Source organism: Rhinatrema bivittatum, chromosome 1, assembly GCF_901001135.1.
Source record: "Rhinatrema bivittatum chromosome 1, aRhiBiv1.1, whole genome shotgun sequence".
In the NCBI taxonomy this organism is placed as follows: Eukaryota; Metazoa; Chordata; class Amphibia; order Gymnophiona; family Rhinatrematidae; genus Rhinatrema; species Rhinatrema bivittatum.
The window spans coordinates 60,776,059-60,798,094 of NC_042615.1; the positions used below are offsets into that span (position 1 = coordinate 60,776,059).

Below are 22,036 nucleotides of genomic sequence, written 5' to 3' on the forward strand. Positions count from 1 at the left end.
TTTTTTTTTAAACCAAGTAACGCTAACTGCTGAAACCACATCCCCTGGCAATGATTTCCAGAGTTTAACTGCGCTGAGTGAGAATTTTCTTCGATTTGTTTTAAATGAGCTACTTGCTAACTTCATGGAGTTCCCCCTGGTCCTTCTATTATGTGTTTCTGGTATAAAGTGCTGCTACTCCTCCTTTCCTGTCCTCGCTGTCCTTCCTTAAGTTATAGCCAGGGATGGCTATATCCCAGTCATGTGACTCCATAAACCATATTTCTGTAACAGCAAAAATGTCCAGATCTGCTTCCACGAGCATTTGTGCTCATAACTTTCCAGCTTCTCTCCTTCGGGTTACTGCTCTTTTGTGTCTTATTCAGCTGACTTTTGTATCCCCTTCACCCATTTCCTTTAGATTTGAGGGGTGACTTTCCAATTTCCTTCTGCCATCCCTATAGTCTAGTTTAAATGCCTTATGGCGCAGGATTTGAATTTCTCTCTTAGGATCCTTTCAGCCTTTTACTGTTCCATGCACGGTTCCAGCCCCTGATATATATAAAACTTTCTTCCTTACACCAAGTTTTGAGCTATGTGTTGAAGTTATCTATATGGCTCAGCCTCTCCTTCCCATGAACAGGTGCCACTTCTGAAAAGGCAATAGACTTTGCCGTGTGACTCATCTGCTTCGCCAGAGTCTGGAATTGAACAACTGATACCTGCTACTATAATTTTAGCTTGCAAGGAGTTATAGGAATTTTGTAGGATCCTCTGTATACTTAAGTGAGGTTTTTATTTATTTATTTTTTTAATAAATCCTCTCTTTTAGCACTGCTAACAGTCAATATTAATACTCCACACTCCCTGCACCTCAGTGCTGCAGTCTGAGCAGTCCCCTCAAAGACACACCAACAATGCAAATATACAAAGCGTTTTGGCTATATTTCAGAGATTTAAGGCGGTAATATATACTTGGCTTGGAGCCCTTCTGGCCAGGAAATAACCAGAAAAGAGACCAGCCTTTTAAACCCCCAATATTCTTCCAGCTCTCACCAGCACCTTGTTGCACTGGTTTGCTACCCTGAGATCATCAGATATGAGCCCCTCCAGGTGTCTCTGGGAATAGTGCCTCTAGGGCTTAATTTGTACACTTAAAGGAAGGGGAAGAGAGTCGGATGGGAACTGTGCAAGGGACCAGGCTGGGTGCAAACACACACACACACACACACACACACACACACAACCCCCCCCCCCCCCCAGTTTAAGCCCTGGGTGTCTCTAAATGGGGTTTCCTCTGTGTAATTTAAATCACCTTGTTTGTTTTATTTATGCACTTGTTCTTACCATTGTTGGTTTTGTGTGTTACTGCTGTGGTTACTTTGCTTCTCTCTTTTTTTTATTTTTTTTTTTGTTATAATCTTAGTATGTCAAATTTACTGCGTAATGCTCTTCTTAATACTTGCATTCTGCCTAGGGACCTTTGTTTCAGCTTTTATTATTTCTCTTGAGAATTTCAGTCTGTATTACAAGAAGAATGCTTGGTTGACCTTTAGCTGGCAGTATATAAAGTTTTTAGTAAATAATTCTAATAATTTACCTGGAAAAATAAGTCCTTTTTTTCTGCTGCTTTCTCCTTTTTTTTGTTGTTGTAATAAACCTTGATGAATCCAAGGGAGGGGAGGGTGGGGAATGAACTGAAAACTGATAGGTCCCTGATTGTGTCAAAGAATTCCTAGGATGTAATGGGTACAGGCAACATATCGGGGTGTGCTTAGAAGTTCACATCAGTCACGCCGTGTATCTTTCCACCACGTTTTCCTGGTCTCTGCTTGCATCACTTGCTGCTTAAGCATCTTCTCTGTCTCTCTCTACGTTGTAGAGAACAATCGCTTGTTATTGGCACTTCTATTAGCCATGCTGTGCTTGTGATTTTTCTCCCTTATCACAATATCTGGTTTTCTTGCCTCAAGCGTTTTATTATTTATTTATTTTTATTTATTATTTTTATTATACCGAGTTTCATGATAAGAATCACATCAACCCGGTTTACAATTAACATGTGTGTGGAGGCAGGGAGTAACATAGTGATAAACATTTCCCAATTCAACATTAAAAACATTGGAAGGGGGAAGGGGGAAGGTCCCAGATGATAACTTCTTCGTTCTCTACAATTCTATCTGGATTGTGATATCTGTGTTGGTTTTTATTCTAGTACAGAGTTCTTATAGTGTTTACACAGTTTCCAGAGGATGAGCTGTGCCACTGAGTTGTGCCTTTCTGCACGCTTACCCAGCGATGAGATGTGTAATTTGGTTTCAACTGAGGTTTGGCACGGAAGGGGGATCTTTTTAGGACCCCAGTGCACAACTACATACATAGGGACCTTTGTTTTTATTTTACTTTTCTTGGGAGTTTCAATATAAACACTAAAAAAAAAAAAAAAATCAATGGAAAAATGAATGTAACACACACACACACACACTCACTCACTCACTCACTCAGTGGAAACTTCATTTTTCTACTGATTATTTTTTTGGCATAACATTGAAATTCCCGGGAAAAATAAAATAACTGGAAACTAAGATCTCTCTGTATACAAGAGCTCAATGCTGTAGGCCAGGATAGCTCCTCCTATAGTGACCTGCATCACAGGTGTTATTTGGGCAGCTTTATGCATTCGCAGTTTCAGACTCTACCCCAGTGGGCCCAAATCACTCCTCAGGGGCCACTCCCTCCCTAGGTCTGTTTTTTTCAAGGCTGCCCACATAAGACTGTGCGTGGGGGATTTGCATCCATTGTTTTATTCAGTTGTTACACACACGCTCTGTCGATTTATCCAGAAAACCAGACCTCATTGGGCGGCCCTTGAGATCCAATATGGGAACCAGGGCTGGATTTAGGCACAGGCAACATGAGCACAAGCTTAGGCCTGGATTTTCTAAGGTCACAGACATTAGAAAATCCGGCGGTAACCAGGGGCGGGCCTGCGAAAGCCGGCAGCCATCGCACCACTGCGGTGCACTGGCTGCCGGCTTTCGCACCGAATAGCTACACCATAAAACGTGTAGTTATTCGGCGGGAAACTGGCAGCGATAAGGGTCCTTAACTTTCGCCGCCAGCGATTGTCACCGCAGTGTCGGCCCCGGTGCCGCCCCGATGACTCCTCTTCCGGGGCCAACTCCGCCCCCCCCATTTAGTGATCGCACGCGAAAAGGGACTTTTCGCGTGCGATCGCTTTTGAAAATGACCCCCTTAGGTTGCCAAATTCTGAAGGCGTCCCAAGACCGGGACTCCCTCCACTACTATCTGATTTCCAGGGAAGGAATCCCCTTATCCCGAGTCCTCTGCCAGTGGGCGCTGTAATTGATTTGCCCCCTACTTACTGCCGCCGCACAGCTTTTCAGTGTGGGGCGCAAGTGTTGTTGCACTGTAACCTGTTGAGCCTTCGCAATTACGTATCTTGAACCTGCCGCCTTACCAAGCCCTTGTGAAGGAGAACCTTCTGATTTTATCATTGGAAGAAAATGTTTTTCATGTGTGAAAAAAAAATAAATGTGTGCATATCTACATAGTCTGCCCTTTGTGTACTGTGCAAACATAAGGTTTGAAATTCTGCTTCTACTGCTTTTCTCTCCCTAACCCAACACGCCCTGCTCCATAACTTAAACTGTAGGCATACCTACCTTTATAGATTACACACATTTTTGTTGTATTTCTTATAAAGGTGTGCAGGACCTCTGTCAGCTCTTCTGCGATTTTAGTTTTGGAGAGAGAGAGATTCAGAAGATGCGGTTTATTCTTTGACACCTGCGGGGCATCCGTGGCCTTTTGCCCACCCTTGTTCTTTTCAATAAGTCTGTATTGTCTGGAAAAATATCGGCCTTTGTTACAGTTGGGGGGAGGGGGAGAAGCTGCTCTTAGAAGCCAAAGCCAACACCACCCTAAAGCGATTTTTTTTTTTTCTTTTTTTAAATAAGACAAATCAAAATTTTTTTTTTAAGTATGGCAGTAGCACTTAGAATGGTTTATTTATCTATTTCATTTGTCTGTATTCCTGTACCGCTAATACTGAAGCCCTAGGCAGTGAACAATAAAATATCCATAATTCAATCAGATTGACAAAATAAAAACAAAACGAATACAGTAAAATATAAAAGGAAACCAGCAATCAGCTCAGATCTTAATCAAATGCTAGACTGAAAAGAGAGGTTTTCAACATCGCCTTAAATGTCTTTGTGTCCAGTGTATCGGCTCCGGAGCAGCTGATTAGAAAAAGCACGTGTTCTGTATTGTGTTGGTGGCTGTCATTCTGTTTTATGAACGGGACATCCTTATAGTGGTGTAAGGTAGCAAGCAGACTAGTGTAGCAGAGGCAGGAATCTTTCACTATTTCTGCAAAGTGGCTTCCATTTCGTTAATTACACTTGAGACCTCAGGTAATAAGTTCAATTTAAGCAAGAATTCCGGAAGAAAAACGAGGTCCTCTTACTATGCAGAGCTCAGCTTGGTGAGAACGAGTATGGAAACCCACCGCTGCCACCAGTTACCTCATGCATTTTGAATTCTCCTAAACCTTGTTTGTTGTCAACATTCAGATGCTGGATTTAACACAGAAGCAAATTGAGGAGGCGGGGAACAGTCGGGTAGTTATTTTCTTTTTCTGAAATTTTCTGAGCCAGGCTTAGTGCTTTAGGTGATTCCGATGGGGAGGCTCAAGTTTGAACCCCAGCACAGGAAATGCATCTGCAGCTGGCTGAGGGGAGAACGTCTTCATACAGCACCAACTGCCTCCCCACCTTCCAGGGGAAGGGCAAAGAGCCAAGTACAGAGCTGAGTGCGTGGTAGCACAGATTACTTTGTTCTGCTTTCTCTGTCCCCGGAGGTCTCTGCAGTGCTGGACCTGAGCATGCCCATAAAACTGTGACATATTGGGAGTCTGCGTGTAATAGAAACTTTGATAACAAGAGTAAGAAGGAAAGTCGCTGCGGGGGCTGAGAACAGAAGTGGTGGAGGGTGGATCGAGCACAACAGAGAGAAAACCACCATATAGCTTTTCTCAGTTGCTTTAAAAGGGCTCTGTGCTGTTGGATGGAAGCTTTAGGCTAGCACTTTGTCAGCTTGCTACTGCTGAGGCTAATAATATATTTGGAAAATGTGCCTTTGAAGAGTCTGATGCATTTCTGGTTTCTTAGTGAGGGAGAGTCTCACTGCTCAGCTGGACCAGATGGTAGAGTATTTAACTGCCGTGCATGTGTATTTGAGGAAAACAAATGATATTAAATCCCACGCAGAAACCTTGGAATGCGTCACATGACTAAGATTTGCAACTGGAAGGTATGGAACTGTTGGGTGATTGGGATGTAAGGAGGCGTGTGAGAGAACATGAGGGGGCTACAATAAAATGACAGCACACGGAGGTTAAAATGAGCGCTTGTCCGAGTGAAGAGCCCTTGAAAAAAGGAGGGGCTGGCTTGGCATGTTTGTAGAGCATCATGAAGGGAAAATCTGGTTTTGGAGCTTGTTGAGCGTTGGCAGAGTTTCTCTTGGCAAAGCAACTTTGCTTGGATGGATTCCTCAAAGTATTCACATGCCTGTTTCTGGGTCCCTGTCTGCTTCTCGTCTCCAGATAGCCCTTCTTTGCCCAAATGTGCTCAGCTCGTATTATACTCTTGACTCCAGGTGGCAATTCAAGACAATATGCACAATTTATGCTTGGGTCTGCACTTCAGTTCTTTACGCTCTGTGCTCAGTGTTCATCCGTGTAATACCTGCATGGGCTGCTGAAAGGGTCATCCGAGCAATGCCTTTATTTATAGATTCAAAATGATGAGACTGGATGGGGTTTCCAAAAAAATATTTTTTTCAATTTATACTTTGGTTTTTTTTTTTTACAAAGTATTTACACTTCATATTTTGACAGGAAAAATAAAAAAGCATACAAAAGGAAAATATATAGGTCATAACTTCAACTTGAAATCATTATTTATTTTTGTATTTATTTATTTATTTCCTGGTTTTTCTAGACCGATGTTGGTGTGAATCTTCACACCGGTTTACAATGTTTCTTTACAATAAATTCAACATAGCATACAATAATTCATAAAAACACAGAAAACAATCATAAAATCCTAAATCTAACTTAAAACTAAATACGCATTAAAATTCTAATTAAGAGCCGAACTTTATGCATAACTAATAAAATAACATCTTAAAAACTTAAAATAAAGTAAAATGTTAAGCATAATTAATAAAATAACGTGATACATTTCTAGCTGGCTTCCACTTGAAATGCTTGTGCAAATGGCCAGGTTTTCAATGCTTACTTAAACTCTTTCATATTACTCTGGAGTCTTAATTCAATAGGTAATGCATTCCAAAGACCTGGGCTGGCAGTGAGAAGCCCTTTCCCTGACGGAAATAAGTCTGGCCGTCGAGATAGAGGGAATGGTGAGAAATCCCTTTCCGGCCGAATCATTAATCATATTACATGCTTTTACTGCGAGGTACAACTTAATGCAAAGGAGGGCCAAAACTTATAGGGAGTACAATAAAGCATTATTTCCACTAGATAACTGGCTTAACATACAATGTCGGAGTAATTTTACATGATTGTCATGGATGGACCTGGTTCAATCAAGCTATTGACATTTCTAGCATATAAAAAGGACTTCAGTTGTTCTACAAGTGTGACAACAAAATTTTCATCTTTACGCCTAACGCAACACCCTCAAGGATATCTTAGTACAAAAGTGTACCCTAAAGCAATCACTTGAGGCCTTAAATCTATAAACTCCCTTCTTCTAACCTGGGTAGGTCGGGACAAATCCGGGAATATTTTAACTAATTGACCGTAGAATTTTACATTTTGATTTTGAAAGAAATCCTTCATGACATTGCTGACATCCCTTTCAGTAACAAACGACACCAGCAAGGTACCTCTATCCAATACCTCTAAGGCAGAACTTTCAGTGAACTGTGTTAAGTTTTCCATTACTCCCATCTCATTCCCTCCTGTTTTCTTCATTGATTTTGTCAAGAAATAAGCTTTATTAATTATTGGCATCCGTGATTCCTCAAATTTTAAACATTCTATTAGAAACTTTTTTAACGTAGTTTGGGTGTCTTCACCCAGAGTCCTAGGAAAACTGAGAAATCTTAGATTCAAGTGCCGTGTACAGTTTTCAAGCAATTCCAACCTTTTGGAATGCATTCCAATGTCTTTTATCAGGTTAACATTCACCGTCTGTTCTATTCCAGTCAGCTTATTTCCAAATTCTTTTATGAACCCCCTAAACCTCCCAGATTTAGGGATTGTAATTCCGTTTCTACCTTTGAATCACAGTCTTTAACTAGCTGTCCCAAGCTAGCCACCAGTTTATCCAGGGGCAACCACTGTCGGTTTAGGGGGTAATTGAAACAACTCACCCCCTGCTCGGACAGACAATAACTCTGTTGCCTCCATCTTTTGAGCTTCCTGGATCTTGCGCTCCTCCTTTACCGGGTCTAATGGAGATATAGATGGTAAATGTTCTTCCATTGCCCGCATTCCTGTTGCTTCCAACGGGCTCGAGGAAAGTTGCAATATAGGCGTGGATTTGCCTCCTTGGCGTCCCCCTCCTGTCGGGTAGGTGACATCATCATTCCGCGCCACTTCCTGGAGGCTGACTTGTGTCGTCGGAGCCGGTGGAGGTCTACAATCCGGGGGACTAAGAGTGGTTTCCCCAGGCAGTAGCAAAGCTCCTTCTCCAACTACCCTAACAGGGACTTTGCCCCCCGTTCTCTCCGGCATTGTGGCTGCAAAAGCCGTTATCTTCTGACCGGTAGGTAACACGGGTTCGGGAGGATATACGTGCAATTTACCCTTCCTTTTTGCAGGCATCTTGATAAGGCAACGAAAACTCGGAAGAGCAGCTTTCCTTGCAGCCTCTCACGTCTGGGTTTCCAAATTTTTAAACACTATCTCCTTTGGCATTGACCCCCTTCCCCTCACCCCCCCCCCCCCCAAATCAATAGATTTCTCTTTTTTTGGTGCCAGTTGGATTATGTAAACACTTATTTTTGTTGTTGCTGCTACTTCTTTAAACTGTGCCATCACCGACGGCTTTTCTTCTCATACACTGATCTAAGGAGCACTGAAGGTTGGGCCGCTGTCAGGCCGGAGAACATCAAAATATCTGTAGGCCACTGATACCCTGAAACCCTGACCTGGTTTGGGAATCTGAAACAAATATGCTTGTTATATTTGCATATATTGCATTCCCCTGTATATTGAAAAATCTCATGCATGTTCTTTGTTCACTATAGATATCCTGTAAATCTGCCCGACTCTGCTTTGCCTTGTAGACCGGTTTGATGCTGTAGTTGATGACGTTGAGAGAAGAGTGGTACAGAATGGAATGGATAGGACTTAGGGGCCAATGGTGAATAGCTTAATGACGGTATATAAAAACTCTTTTATTTATTTATTTATTTAAAAGTGTTTGTATACCGTCTTTACAAACAGTGTTTAATCAAAACGGTTTACATAACTAAATAAAAAACAAATGTAAATAAAGATTTAAATTTAAAAGAACATAAAGATTATCAAATTATAAAAGATCAAAATTACAAAAATATATAATAAAAATAAAATCTAAAACAATGAATAGTTTACATAATAAAAAAAATAAATCAATATATAATAATGTTGTGCCCTGAGTGATGGAGAAGTAGTTATGTTATTTAGTGTGTGATATATGGAAAGCAGATTGAAATAAATGTGTTTTTAGGGATTTTTTGAAGTGTTTGGAGTTGGATATGGATCTTAAAGAGTCTGGTAATGCGTTCCATAAGATTGGTCCAATGACAGAGAATGATCTTTTTCTGGTGATGTCAAGACGGGCCTGTCGTGGTGATGGGATGTCTAAGAGGTTTTTGTCCAGTGATCTTAGATGTCTTGTGGGTTTGTAAAAACTCTTAAGTAAATAAATAACAATGTGGTAAAACAAAACAAAAAAATGATACATTTTTTTTCAGTTCAGATTTTTTTTTAATTGTTGCACTAAAAAAAAGTTTACTTCCAATGTAATAAGGTGATATACATTGCACCTGCTAGTTAAAAAAAAAAAAAAAAGTGCTAAGAAAATGTATTAAAACAGTAGTAAATAAAGTGAGCTAAAATGGTAACAAACTTTTTATTTTACTATGGATTTTAACTTCAGTAATTAGAGGTGGGGGCTTAAAAAAAAGAAGTTGGAGGACCTCGAATGAAATCCCCAGTCAGCCAGCTGACCTCCCTCCACCTCCAATGCACCCAGCCACTGAGCTTCTAACCACGGACATACCTCACTATTGCCCCCTACCCACTGATGAACTCCATTAATGTTCCACACCACTAATACACCCCCTAAATCCCCAAATCCAGTAACACAGCCCATTGAGCCCCCCAAACATACCTCATTAACCCTACTCAACTGACTAAAGTACCCCGCCGATCCTCCAAACCCAGTAACGTAGTTCAGTGACCTCCTCGACCCAGGAATGTAACCCGCTGACCTCCCAAAACCACTAACGCACCCCCTACTGCCCCCAAACATGGTCCACTGAATTGAAGGACCTTAGAAATAGGTGTGAGCTTTAGCTGGCTTCAAGTAATTGAGCACAGCAGGTTTAAACAAAAACCAGTGGAATCCTGCAAACAATTACCTAGCAGCAACTGGGTCTACTCAACGACTAATCGAAACCAAGCCTTCCCGGATTACAGCCCGCAGAGCTCCCTTTCCCAGCCCAGCCGGCTTTCCTTTGCACAGCCCGATCCGGCCAGCGGAGGAAGTTTTTAGGCACGGTGGTAGAAAGGCTTGTAGATTTTCACAGGTTCTGCCAGCCGGACCCATGCTGGTGAAGACAGCCATTGGTGGAAGGCCAGGCCCCACTAGGGTAAGAGGGGAATGAGTGAGTGAATGAGTGGAAAAGAGGGAAGGAAAAGGAAGTAGTTCAGAATATGGTTGTCTGTTTAATAATGGGGATTTCATGCAAAACAATCATCTCACCAGTGTTGTATTCATTGCAATGGTTGCCTATTAAAGCATGCGTGCAATTTAAGATCTTGGTATTAACAGTTTCTGCACTGTGGGTTATATCCCTAATTATCTGTGCAGGAATTTGAAATGGTGTCTTCTGGGATGATAAGATCTGGCAAGAGGCATTATTCTTGCTTTAGAGAAGTAAGACATCTTCAGTTGCAGTCCAAAGCATTTTCAACAGTGGCACCCACCTGTTTTATAGAAATCACTGCTTCTTGGAGCAAAATTACCTTGCCTTTTGGAAAAAGATTAAAACATGGTTTTTTCATCAGGGTAAAGTTGAGTATTCTTTCAAGGAGCTAGGTGGTAGGTGTGAATGTTTTTATACGGCAGTGCTAATTTTTAAATTTTTATTTAAATTTTTTTAAATTTTCTGTAATGTTAATATAGTTTGTGTTCTATATTTAGGAACCTTCATTTTAAGTTTTTGTTGTATTTTTCCCAGGAATTTCTCAGCGATTACTGCAACAAGAACAAAAATGATATTTACTTGGAAAAATGAAGAGACATTTTTTTTTTCCAGTTGATTTCTCCGGTTTTAGTTCTTGTTGTAATAAAGGCAGGTTACCTTCCTGGGAAAAATAAAATAAAACCTGAAAACGAAGCGCTCTCTTTGGATTTTACAGCTTTTAATCCAATCTGTGTCACACAATATTCTGTATTACTATATAGAATATTGTGTGACACAGATTGTTATTTAAAAATCCCCCCGAAGCAGCCGGACTGGCGAAACACGGGTCCGTGTTGGGGACTGCTGTCAAACATCACATTTAATTGTCAGGAGTCACCGTATTGAAATAAAAAAACTCTTATATGGAAATCTTTGACCAAGTGAAGTTTATGTGCACTTTTGGCATTTATATCTTACAGTGTAGAGTGCACCTACGCTCCGGAGTTTACCTGGAATTTCCCAAAATGCTTAGCCATGGTGGTGGTGCAACTTTGCAGATTGGGAGTCAGTTTGCCTGGTCAAGAGCACCTCTCTAGCAGAGGCCAAAAAGTTCATGTGCTCAACCATCTTGGGTGCTGGAGTCACTTGGATTTGTTATCAACTACCCCAAGTCCCATCTCAGCCTGTCTCAGCAATTGGACTTCATTGGAGCTCTGCTAGCTATGGCTCACACCAAGGCCTTTCTGCCCCAGCAATGGGCCATCATTTAACTATCACAGCAGAGATTCAAACAAGCTTGCAGTTTTCTTCAGGATATATGTTGAGGCTGCTGGGCCATTTAGCTACAACACTACATATAATGCCTTTGTCATGTTTACACATGCAGGGAGCCCAGTGGCGACATGCCACTCAGGATCTATGGTACTGCATCCGAGTCACTCTGTATCTCTGGAACTCTTTGTTCTGTTTCCAATCTGGAATGGGGGTATTCCTTCAGAGTTCTTGGGTGCAAATTGTGCTAACAGATGCATCTATCCTAGGCTGGGGGACTCATGTTGATGGGCTTAGTACCCAGAGTCTGTGGTCCGTCCAAGAACAACTATATCAAATCAATTTCCTGGAGATCAGGGCAATCAGGTATGTGCTATGGGCTTTCAGAGATTGGCTATCCAACAAAATTATGCTGAGACAGACCAACCAACAACCAAGTGGCAATGTGGAAAGACAAAAAGAAGGGAGGTACGGTGTCATACCTTCTGTGTCAGGAAGCAGTTCTAGATATGATTGTGGGCCCTCTCCCATGGCATGGTACTCAGGGCCATGTATCTGGCTGGCATGGAGAATGTGATTGCGGACAGACTTGAGCCACTTCTTCAGTCCTCATGAATGGTCTCTAGATCCAAGGGGTAGCGAATCAGATGTTCTACCTTTGGGGAAGCCCAGAGGTGGATCTGTTCACAACGCCTTGGAACAGGAAGGTTCCTCAATTCTGCTTCATGTACAGGACACACGGCAGACTGTCCTCAGATGCCTTTGTCCGCCATTGGTGCAAGAGTCTCCTTAAGAACATAACATGCCATACTGGGTGAGACCAAGGGTCCATCAAGCCCAGCATCCTGTTTCCAACAGAGGCCAAAGCAGGCCCCAAGAACCTGGCAAGTACCCAAAAACTAAGACTATTCAATGTTAGTGTTGCTAGTAATAGCAGTGGCTATTTTCTAAGTCAACTTAATTAATAGTAAGTAATGGACTTCTCCTCCAAGAATTTATCTAATTCTTTTTTAAACACAGCTACACTAACTGCACTAACCACATCCTCTGGCAACAAATTCCAGAGTTTAATTGTGCATTGAGGGAAAAAGAACTTTCTCCGATTAGTTTTAAATGTGCCACATGCTAACTTCATGGAGTGTCCCCTAGTCCTTCTACTATCCGAAAGAGTACATAACAGATTCACATTTACCCTTTCTAGACCTCTCATGATTTTAAACACCTCTATCATATCCCCCCTCAGCCGTCTCTTCTCCAAGCTGAAAAGTCCTAACCTCTTTAGTCTTTCCTCGTAGGGAAGTTGTTCCATTCCCCTTATCATTTTGGTAGCCCTTCTCTGTACCTTCTCCATGCAATTATATCTTTTTTGAGATGCGGCGACCAGAATTGTACAAGGTGCAGTCTCACCATGGAGCGATACAGAGGCATTATGACATTTTCCGTTTTATTCACCATTCCCTTTCTAATAATTCCCAACATTCTGTTTGCTTTTTTGACTGCCGCAGCACACTGAGCTGACGATTTCAATGCGTTATCCACTATGACACCTAGATCTCTTTCTTGGGTTGTAGCACCTAATATGGAACCTAACATTGTGTAATTATAAAATGGGTTATTTTTCCCTATATGCATCACCTTGCACTTATCCACATTAAATTTCATCTGCCATTTGGATGCCCAATTTTCCAGTCTCACAAGGTCTTCCTGCAATTTATCACAATCTGCTTGTGATTTAACTACTCTGAACAATTTTGTGTCATCTGCAAATTTGATTATCTCACTCATCGTATTTCTTTCCAGATCATTTATAAATATATTGAAAAGTAAGGGTCCCAATACAGATCCCTGAGGCACTCCACTGTCCACTCCCTTCCACTGAGAAAATTGTCCATTTAATCCTACTCTTTGTTTCCTGTCTTTTAGCCAATTTGTATCCTCCAGCTCCACTGGGGGCAAACACACCCTGCACAGTTTGGACTGCAAGAGAGCCTTGGCCTTCTATGTGGAGTGGACAGAAGCCCATAGAAAGTTCACCCAGCTTTTTGTTTCTTTTGACCAGAGCAAGTTGGGTATTGCAAGTTGGGTATTGCAGATACTTCTCAGTTGGCTAGCAGACTGCATCCCCTTCTGTTATGCCCAGATGGGATTCCATCTTGGGGGCCCATGTCAAGGCTCACTCTGTTCGAGCCATGTCAGCGTTGGTGGCTCACTTGCAAGCAGTCCTCATGGAAGAGATCTGAAGAGCTGGGTTGTGGAGTTCAATCCACTCATTAATATCTCATTTCTGTCTGGATAGGGATGGTTGACGCGACAGCAGGTTTAGCCAATCTCTCCTTTGGACCCTTTTTGAGGTGTAGAACCTAACTCTGTTCTCTCCTAGGCCCATTCTTTCTGTTTAGGCTGCCTCCTCCCACCGTTACCCACAAAGCATTGTTGTTGCGGTTCTGCCCATTGGCTTCTGTTTGGTTGTTCCTCTTTTATGTGAGGAGGGGCCACCTGCAGCTAGGGATTCACCCATGTCTAAGGAATGCCATCCTGTTTGTCTTTATCGTTCCTGTAACGGTGTTCTCAGGGGACAGCAGGATGTTGGTCCTCACGAAACCTGCTCGTCTTCTCCATGGAGTTGGAGTTTGTGGGTAATATTGTATTTTAATTGAGTACTATGTTATAAGACTTAAGGGGACCATGCGTGGACATGTGGTATATTGCATCCGTGAGCATGCTCAGAGAGGCTCAGTCAAAGTTCTAGAAACTGACGTAATTTTTCCGTGCCGGGCTCCATCGGATCATGTCACCCATATCTGAGGAATGACATCCTGCTGTCCTCGGAGAACATCTGTTACAGGTAAGCAACTCTGCTTTGTTTAGCTTCCATTTACTTCCCGTGGGGTGAAGTAAGAAAGCAGCAGTAAAGGGGAATTAAAATGTATGCTAATTCTAGTGCTCTTTGCTGCATTGAAAGTAATTCTATGTGCAACTTATTACAATACATTTGCATGGTACTAAAATGAGCTCACTTTTTACTTCTTTAGCATACATTTGTGTGCTAAATCCCTTAAGACATGGAAAGTAATTTAAGAGCACAGAAAATATGCACTAGGCCTAGCACACTTTAATACCTGTAACCTTGTATTTTGTAAACCGTTATGATGGTGTTATTTTGACGATTCCGAATGACGGTATATAAAACTCGTTAAATAAAATAAATAATACATCAGCCACGAAGCAAGGACTTCTGAATTGGAAAGACAAAATATTACATCCAAGAGTAGTCCCTGGATTAAGATTCTGCTTAAATATTAGATGTTTGTTCTAAACTCTGCTTGATCTGGTTTTCAATGTCATTTAATTAGTTTTGTGGGGGTTGGAGGGGCGAGAATAAATTGGGGAAAGGAGGAGGGGAGTGACAGGACTAGATCACAAGTGAGCTCATCGTGGCATTTTTGTGGTATGTGGTAGCTTCAATTTGGCTTTGGGTGGCTCATGAGAAATCGTAAATGGATAAAGGAGCCGTGAGTGGACCTGCTTAAGTGATTGTGTGTGTGAGGCCACACAGTTGCACCACGCAAGACAGGTCAATGTGTGGAGTTACAAAAGACAGTGGTTAGAAAACCCTCTTTAGTGTCTCCTTGGTGCCATAATTGGTGGTCTGTTTGAACGACAGCGCATTGCAAAATAGCAGTTTTGGGGACTGTAAAGCTTGTTTAATGATTTAAATTACTACGGAAGTGAGGCCAGGTGAATAACTAAGTGATAAGAATATAAGAAATTGCCATGCTGGGTCATTGGCCCCTGCGCCAACCAGGGGCCATGTTGTCACCCATCCAGTTCCATCCTCTCTCCTTCTTGGAGAGAGTCTTATTGGCTGGAGGCCCTTCTTATCCCTGGTGCTGGTCTCAAGCGCTCCAGCCTGTTCATCAGGACCTTTTACTTGAGGCTTAATGGCCATGCAGTTATGAATTAGAGATGGTGGTGTAATTCAGTTTTTAAATTTTATTTTCTTTTGTCAGCTTTGCAGGGCCTAGTGGGAAGGCATTGCATCTCCATCCATCAGTGATTGATTTTGGAACACAGTAAGTAGCTTAGTTCAGTTTCTTTACTATAAACACATCTAAATTAAATGTAACTTGATCTGTGTAATAAGAATAAGACCATAGTGCATATTCATGGATGTCTTTTAAAGGGTTAAGGATATTTCTAATGTATACCTAGCATTACTGTCATCAGTCCCTGCCTACTTTATGCTGCTTTTTGTAACTCTAAAATAAAACACGTTTTTTCTATTTTTATTTATTAATATTCCGCTTTTCAGCATTCCAGAGCGGATTGAAGATATTTACCTGTCCTCATAGGGTTTACAATCCTAAGGGATGAATTTGAAGAGCTGCTTGCATTAAAAGGCCCATATACCGAGTATCTGGGCTAAGTACGAGTAACTCGTATTTTAAAACGGCCCAATTATGTGCGTATGTGCTGGTGCATGAGCAACCCAACGTGTGGGAAAAAAAGGGGTGGAGTTAGGGCATGTCAGGGCCATTCCGGGGCGGGGCCAACATTTGCACCAGTAAATCCTGATTATAAAACCATCGAACACAGGGCTGTCTGGCTGTTACCTGCGCATATTTATTTTTTATTCAGGTGTAAGTCTGAAAAACACTCCTTATGGACAAAAAACGACTGCATGAGCGGTCTGGGTAAACTGGTGGGACTGCAAGCTGAAGAATCAGAGGGATCTGGATGACCTAGAGAGAGACTGTGCCAACTGGTGGACTAATTGGTCAAACTGGCTGTTTCCTTCATGCGCATATGTTTTAAAATCTGCTTACTCGCACACGTTAGTGAGCAAGCAGGACCACCAAGGACTTTTGGCAAGTCTTGGGGGACCCTCCTGACCCCCACAAGACTTGCCAAAAGTCCAGCGGGGGTCTGGGAGCGACCTCCTGCACTCGGGCTGTCGGCTGCCAGTATCAAAATGGCGCAGATAGCTTTTGCCCTCACTATGTCACAGGGGCCGACTGTCGGTCCACCCCGCTGGACCACCAGGGACTCTTGGCAAGTCTTGGGGGACCCTCCTGACCCCACAAAACTTGCCAAAAGTCCCTGGTGGTCCAGCGGGGATCCGGGAGCGATCTCCTGCACTTGGGCTGTCAGCTGCCAGTAATCAAAATGGCGCCGATAGCCTTTGCCCTCACTATGTCACAGGGGCTACCGGTGCCATTGATCAGCCCCTGTCACATGGTAGGAGCACAAGATGGCGCCGGTCATCCATTGCTCCTACCATGTGACAGGGGCTGACCAATGGCATCGGTAGCCCCTGTGACATAGAAGGTCAAAGGCTATTGGGGCCATTTTGAATACCGGCAGCCAAAGGTGTGAGTGCAGGAGATCGCTGCTGGACCACCAGGGAGTTTTGGTAAGTCTTGGGGGGGTCAGGAGGGTGGGGGAGGTTGTACTTAGTTCAATTTTAGCCAGGAAACGAATATGAATTAACACATGTACGTATCAGGCGGCCCCCTTGTCGAATGCAACATATCTGCCCCCGACGAATACAAATCCCGAATGCAACGTAAGCGGTCCCTCTGCACATCCCTATGCAGTACTGGGTAAGTCACCCTAGTAGGAATAAAGGAAGAGAGTAAGGTCTTGAAAATCCTGTTATTTACAGTAAGTGCACTGACAGCAGAACAATGAAGTTTGAACTCCCCTTCTACATTAGGGCTGCAGACATGATCTGTACCTTGCGCGATCCTGAATTTGGCTCTGATATGTTCGCAAAGCAATGTTGAAATATTTTGGTAAGATAACACCTTGGAAAGTTTTTGAGAAGCTCGAAACAAGGGTCATTCCAAATAATCCATGGTTTAGTAGTTTAATTTCCAGTCTGAGCTTCTTTTTCTTGCATTGACCAAGGCTAATATAGTGTTTTAATTCTTAAATTATATAGTGCTTTGAACTTAAGAGTTTGAATTGGGTGTGATATAGAATAGGCATTTTCAGGCACTTGATGGGGGATGATAAGATGTATTTATGTGCTTGCATAGTGCTATTCACCAAACAGCATTCATAGGGCATCATTTGGTGGCTGGTGAAAGAGCAGCATTGGAAGTGGCCTGGAAGAGATTTGCCCCCATCCTGCTGTCTGCTTGTCATAGAATTTGATGGAAGGGACGATGTGTGAGAAAGATGAGAGGGAAATGGGGGCTCCTGGAGTTGATTCTCTCCGAGAGACGAGAGGGAAATGGATTAGGAAGAGTTACGAAAGTTTTTCAAGAGACACATTGAGTCTTGGAAAGTCAATTGAGAAGAGAGCCCTGCTGCCTCTCTCCTCAGAAAAAAGTAAAGGTAGGTAGAGCAATTTCTTGGAGCAACAGTTTGTGACTGTGCTCTAGACTGTGCATGGTCTAGGGAGGTGCAAGTCAACCTCTCATAAGCTGCATTGTGTGTTCCCCCCCTCAGTCCCTCCATTTGTCATCATTGGCACCAAGATCAACCATCACAAAGAATCTAATGCAGAGTGCTTGGCTTCTCTCTTCCCACAATAATACACTGTTATAAAAGGGTTATGGAGGTGTTGGTGAGGAGATCAGGCTAAAAAACGGAACTGAACCTCTGAGTTTTGTGTCTCAAAATCCACCAAAGTAAGCCCAGCCCCTTAACCTGCGGAGAGAGACTCCTGCGGTCGATGTTGCCAGACAGTTGAAATCCTTTGATTTATGTTCTTAAGTTTGCTTTCCTCCTCTGCGCATTAGACATTTTCATCGTTTTGTTTCTTTATTCTTTATCTTTGTTGATTTATGTGGCATTGAAAGTCTTGCTACTATCTCAAAAGTATTCCTCTAGTGGTAAATAGAAATGCTTCGTTCAACTCTATAAAGAAGCTCAGGAGCAAACAGTGCCAAGCACAACTTAAAACAATGCTCCCGATATTTTTTACAATTTATCAAGCAGAGCAGAATAAATTGGAGGAAAACGACTTCAAAGAATCATTGGGCCATTCATTCTCCATGACCTGCTGTGATCCACTCTGCTTACCAGACATCAAAAAACCTCCATCACTCACTTTTTAATGCTCTCTTTAGTGCAAATCAACATCCTTCGTTTATGCAAACTTTTTTGTGTGCCATTTTGTAAGAATATTGTAAAAAATACTTGTATTTAAACAGTGGGTTCAGTGGGGCCTGGATCCATCATCAAAAACTGGGATGGTCTTTGATGATGTCTTTTACTGTTCAGTAACTAATGGGCCAATGTACTTAAGCTTAACACAAGTGTTAACTTGAGTTAATGCACTTTAAAATGACCACAGGGTGGCACAATTTGTGTTAATGCTGCTGTTGATACAAAACATTACGCCTCCCAGAGCTGCAGAAAGCTTTTACAATGAAGGCGGAGTTAATGCTAAAATTGGCTTTTAACACACGCTGCACAAAAGTCTTTATTTACTCCTTTTAAGATGTCATCTGTTAGTGCTTGTGTTTAAAACCTGTACGTTAACCTGCATTAATGGATAACTTTAATGCAGTTTTGGTATAATTGGCACCGAAATATAGGAAAGAGCAGATAAGTTCAGAGCATTTTCGGGCCGATACAGAAAAACCCGTGGGAGAGCCGGCAAGCGCCCGCTCTCCCAACGCACACCCAGGCTACTCTCCTGGGCGCGCGATTCAGTAAAAAAAAATATATATATATATGCTAATGAGGGCCTGTGGTAAAAGGAGGCGCTAGGGTCACTAGCGCGTCCCTAGCGCCTCCTTTTTGACAGAAGCGGCGGCTGTCAGCGGGTTTGACAACAGACGCTCAATTTTACCAGCGTTGGTTCTTGAACCTGCTGACAGCCACGGGTTGGAAAACGGACGCTGGCTAAATTGAGCGTCCGTCTTCCAACCTGTGGGCCGCGGGCAGATTTTTAATTTTTTTTTAATTTTTGGGGCCTCCGACTTAATATCGCTATGATATTAAGTCAGAGGGTGTACAGAAAAGCAATTTTTTCTGCTTTTCTGTACACTTCCCCAGCGCCGGCAGAAATCAAAATGTGCGGCTTGGCTGCACATTTTGCTTTCTGTATCGCGCAGGAATGACTAATAGGCCCATCAACATGCATTTGCATGTTGCGGGTGCTATTAGTTTTGGGGGGGTTGGCCACGCGTTTTCGACGCGCTATTACCCCTTACTGAATAAAGGGGAAAAATAGCGTGTCGAAAACGGGCGGCCAAAACTGTATCGGCCCGTTTATGATTATCAAAGGAAATCCAGATGTCTCTTTAATAATGGAGAAAGGACTATTTCCATAGGGGTGACTTTTCAAAGCAGTTGGGTGCATAAAATTAGCATACACTTTATTTTATTAATATTTTTTAAAATATTTATATGCCAACTTTTGGCACGTCAATGCGGATTACATTCAGGCACTGTAGGCATTTCCCTGTCCCCAGAGCATTTTCAGTCTAAGAGCCTGATTTACCCTTAGACACGGAATGGGAGAAAAGCCTTAGTGAATGAAGCTCTAAGTCTGTACTGAGGCGATGGCCTGTGTAGTGACTTAACCAAGGTCACAAGGAATGGCAGTGGGATTTGAATCCTGGTTTCCCTGCTCCGCAGCCCATTGCTCTAACCATTAGGCTACGTGCTAAAGTAGCTTCTGGTCACACTTATCTGTGGTGATCATAAAATTATATTTTTGCTTTCACGCTCACATTTACCTGTGCAAAACAAAGGGCGGTCTAGCTACACATGTAAATTACTATTTTGGAAGAGACTTGCACGAGTACAAGTGGTGCCTTATCCGCGCAATTGATATCAGATAAGTCTGTGGTCCAGTATGAGTTGGGTGGGAGGTCTGGGTGAACTTGGCCGGATTTGAGGCTGAAGAACCAGGCAAGTCTGGGTGACCTGATGGAGGAATCAGGAAAATTGGCAATTTTAATTACATGCGCTTGTATTAAAATATGCCAACTTGTGTGCATAAATCAGGGTTTCACACAAGTTGTTTTTATTTATTTATTTGCGCATAGGTTTAGAAAATAGGTAGGAAATGTGCGTGCTTTTGGTGCTTTGCAGCTATTTGCGCATAGCCATGCGTACGTGGGTCTGCTGAGGGGGCAGTAGAAATGTGTGTGTTATGATCTCTTTGTACAGGTTATAAAATACTGGAGCAGAACTCTGTGCAGCCCTACATGCATGTGTATGGGACTGGGTGGAGATGTTTGAAAGTTATCCTCATAGATTTTATATATTGTGTTCCTTGCCTTACTAGAAGCTATGAATAGCAAGGTTTATTCCTTGTTGGCTGGTTACATTTTTTTTTTTTAAGTCTTGGGATAAGCCTTCTTGCAGCTGTTTTTTTTTTTCCTTTGCTGGTACCAGAATGTATCCCAGCATGCACCTTTGTGATATCAGAGTGCTCTTTCCTCTGCAGACAGAGAGCATCCCCCTCCCCACCCTAGGGGTGTGTGTGTGGGGGGAGGGATGCTCCTCAGGTCCCCATGCAGGACTTTGGCTGCCGGTGCTCCTCTGATCTGTAGCTGCTGCTCCTCCTCGTCAGGCCCCAACCCAGAACTTCAGCCCCTCTCCCGACATCCAGTTGCCATTGCCGCCTCTCATTTTCCCTCCCCCCACCTTAACCTTCTGCTGTTCTGGGCCCCTTCCTTCCTTACCTTCAGCTGCTGATCTTGCTCTGGACCCTTCCCCACTTCCAGCCACTGGTGACTCTCTGACCCCTCCCCCTGCCCCCAACTTCTGACAAATGTTCCCATTTCTCCTGAGGCCTTGTCTCTCCCCCCCCCCCCCCCCCCCCCCCCCTGTTGCTGCTGCTCCTCTCTCTCACCTTAGGTTTCTATTGCTGCCATTCCTCACCCCTTCCCTCTCCCACCACCCGACTGCCATATCTCCTGTCACCACTTACTACTTCTCAGGTTCTTCCCCGGTCACCCATCGCCACCACTTCGGTTATTATCGCTGAATCTTTCCCATGAGCAGGTGCCTGCTGTTGCCTCTTGACTCTCAGCCCCTGAAACTGGCCCCTGCTTTCTGTATGCTGTGGACCCCTTTTTTCCTACAGGGAGGCAAAGTCTCCCCCGCAGTAGCGTTGACCTCCTGATCGCCAGGCAAACCTTGCAACAAGAAGTGCAAAGGAGCTAGGGATGGCGTGTCATAGGGGAAAAACGGGACACGACGACAAAAGTACTTTCGCTGGCTAAATACTAGAACCCGAGAAAAGGACGTAGTTCCAGGTAAGCCAACAGGTTTTCTGTGGATGGTGCTTTCCCCTTTTGAAATGACTTTATCATCACCAGATCTACGGTGGCAAAAGCCGGAGAAGTTGTAGGGTCTGCTTAGCAGTGACCCGGGGATGCGCTTCCCTTCTCCTGTCTTCTGCCACGAAAGGTCAGCCCTCTTCGCTCCCTCCATCACAGCAGAGCAAAAATTCAGTTCCCCCCTGTGATCCTTCCGGAACGTTCTGTCTGGGCGCCGCCTACCCCTTCAGCCAGGGGCCGATGAAACCCAGCACCGTGGGGACGGCACAGCTGCAGGGATGAGGCCGGTTGTCAGGTAGCCTTTGCTTAAGTAACTTTTTTTTTTTTTTGTCTGCCGAGAGTTAGGGGGGTATCCGTCTCCTCCAGGGACTCCCTGAAGTGGCTGGTAATCAGCGCCTTGCTTAATCTTTTAAAAGTTATTCCCTGCTTTAAAAGGAAATAAAGGATTGTCCTGAAGTATTATACGGTACGGATTAAACAAAATGTTGTTAAGAAGCCTCCCAGGCCTGATATCGTCTGTCTTTCTTCTCGTGAAATAAATGCACCTCCAGTCGGTAATCCTGTCTTTTCTCCTTCCC

The 22,036-nt window shown here is 43.2% G+C and overlaps 1 protein-coding gene across 2 annotated transcripts in view; it reads left to right on the plus strand.

Annotated features, from left to right (window-relative positions):
• Positions 1-22,036, plus strand: part of TMEM131L (transmembrane 131 like) — a 200,166-nt gene that overhangs the window by 77,601 nt on the left and 100,529 nt on the right. For both annotated transcript variants that reach the window (XM_029610214.1, XM_029610130.1), the window contains exon 4: positions 15,216-15,278. In XM_029610214.1, coding sequence (XP_029466074.1) covers positions 15,216-15,278 — 63 coding nt within the window. The remainder of the gene's footprint in view (positions 1-15,215; positions 15,279-22,036) is intronic.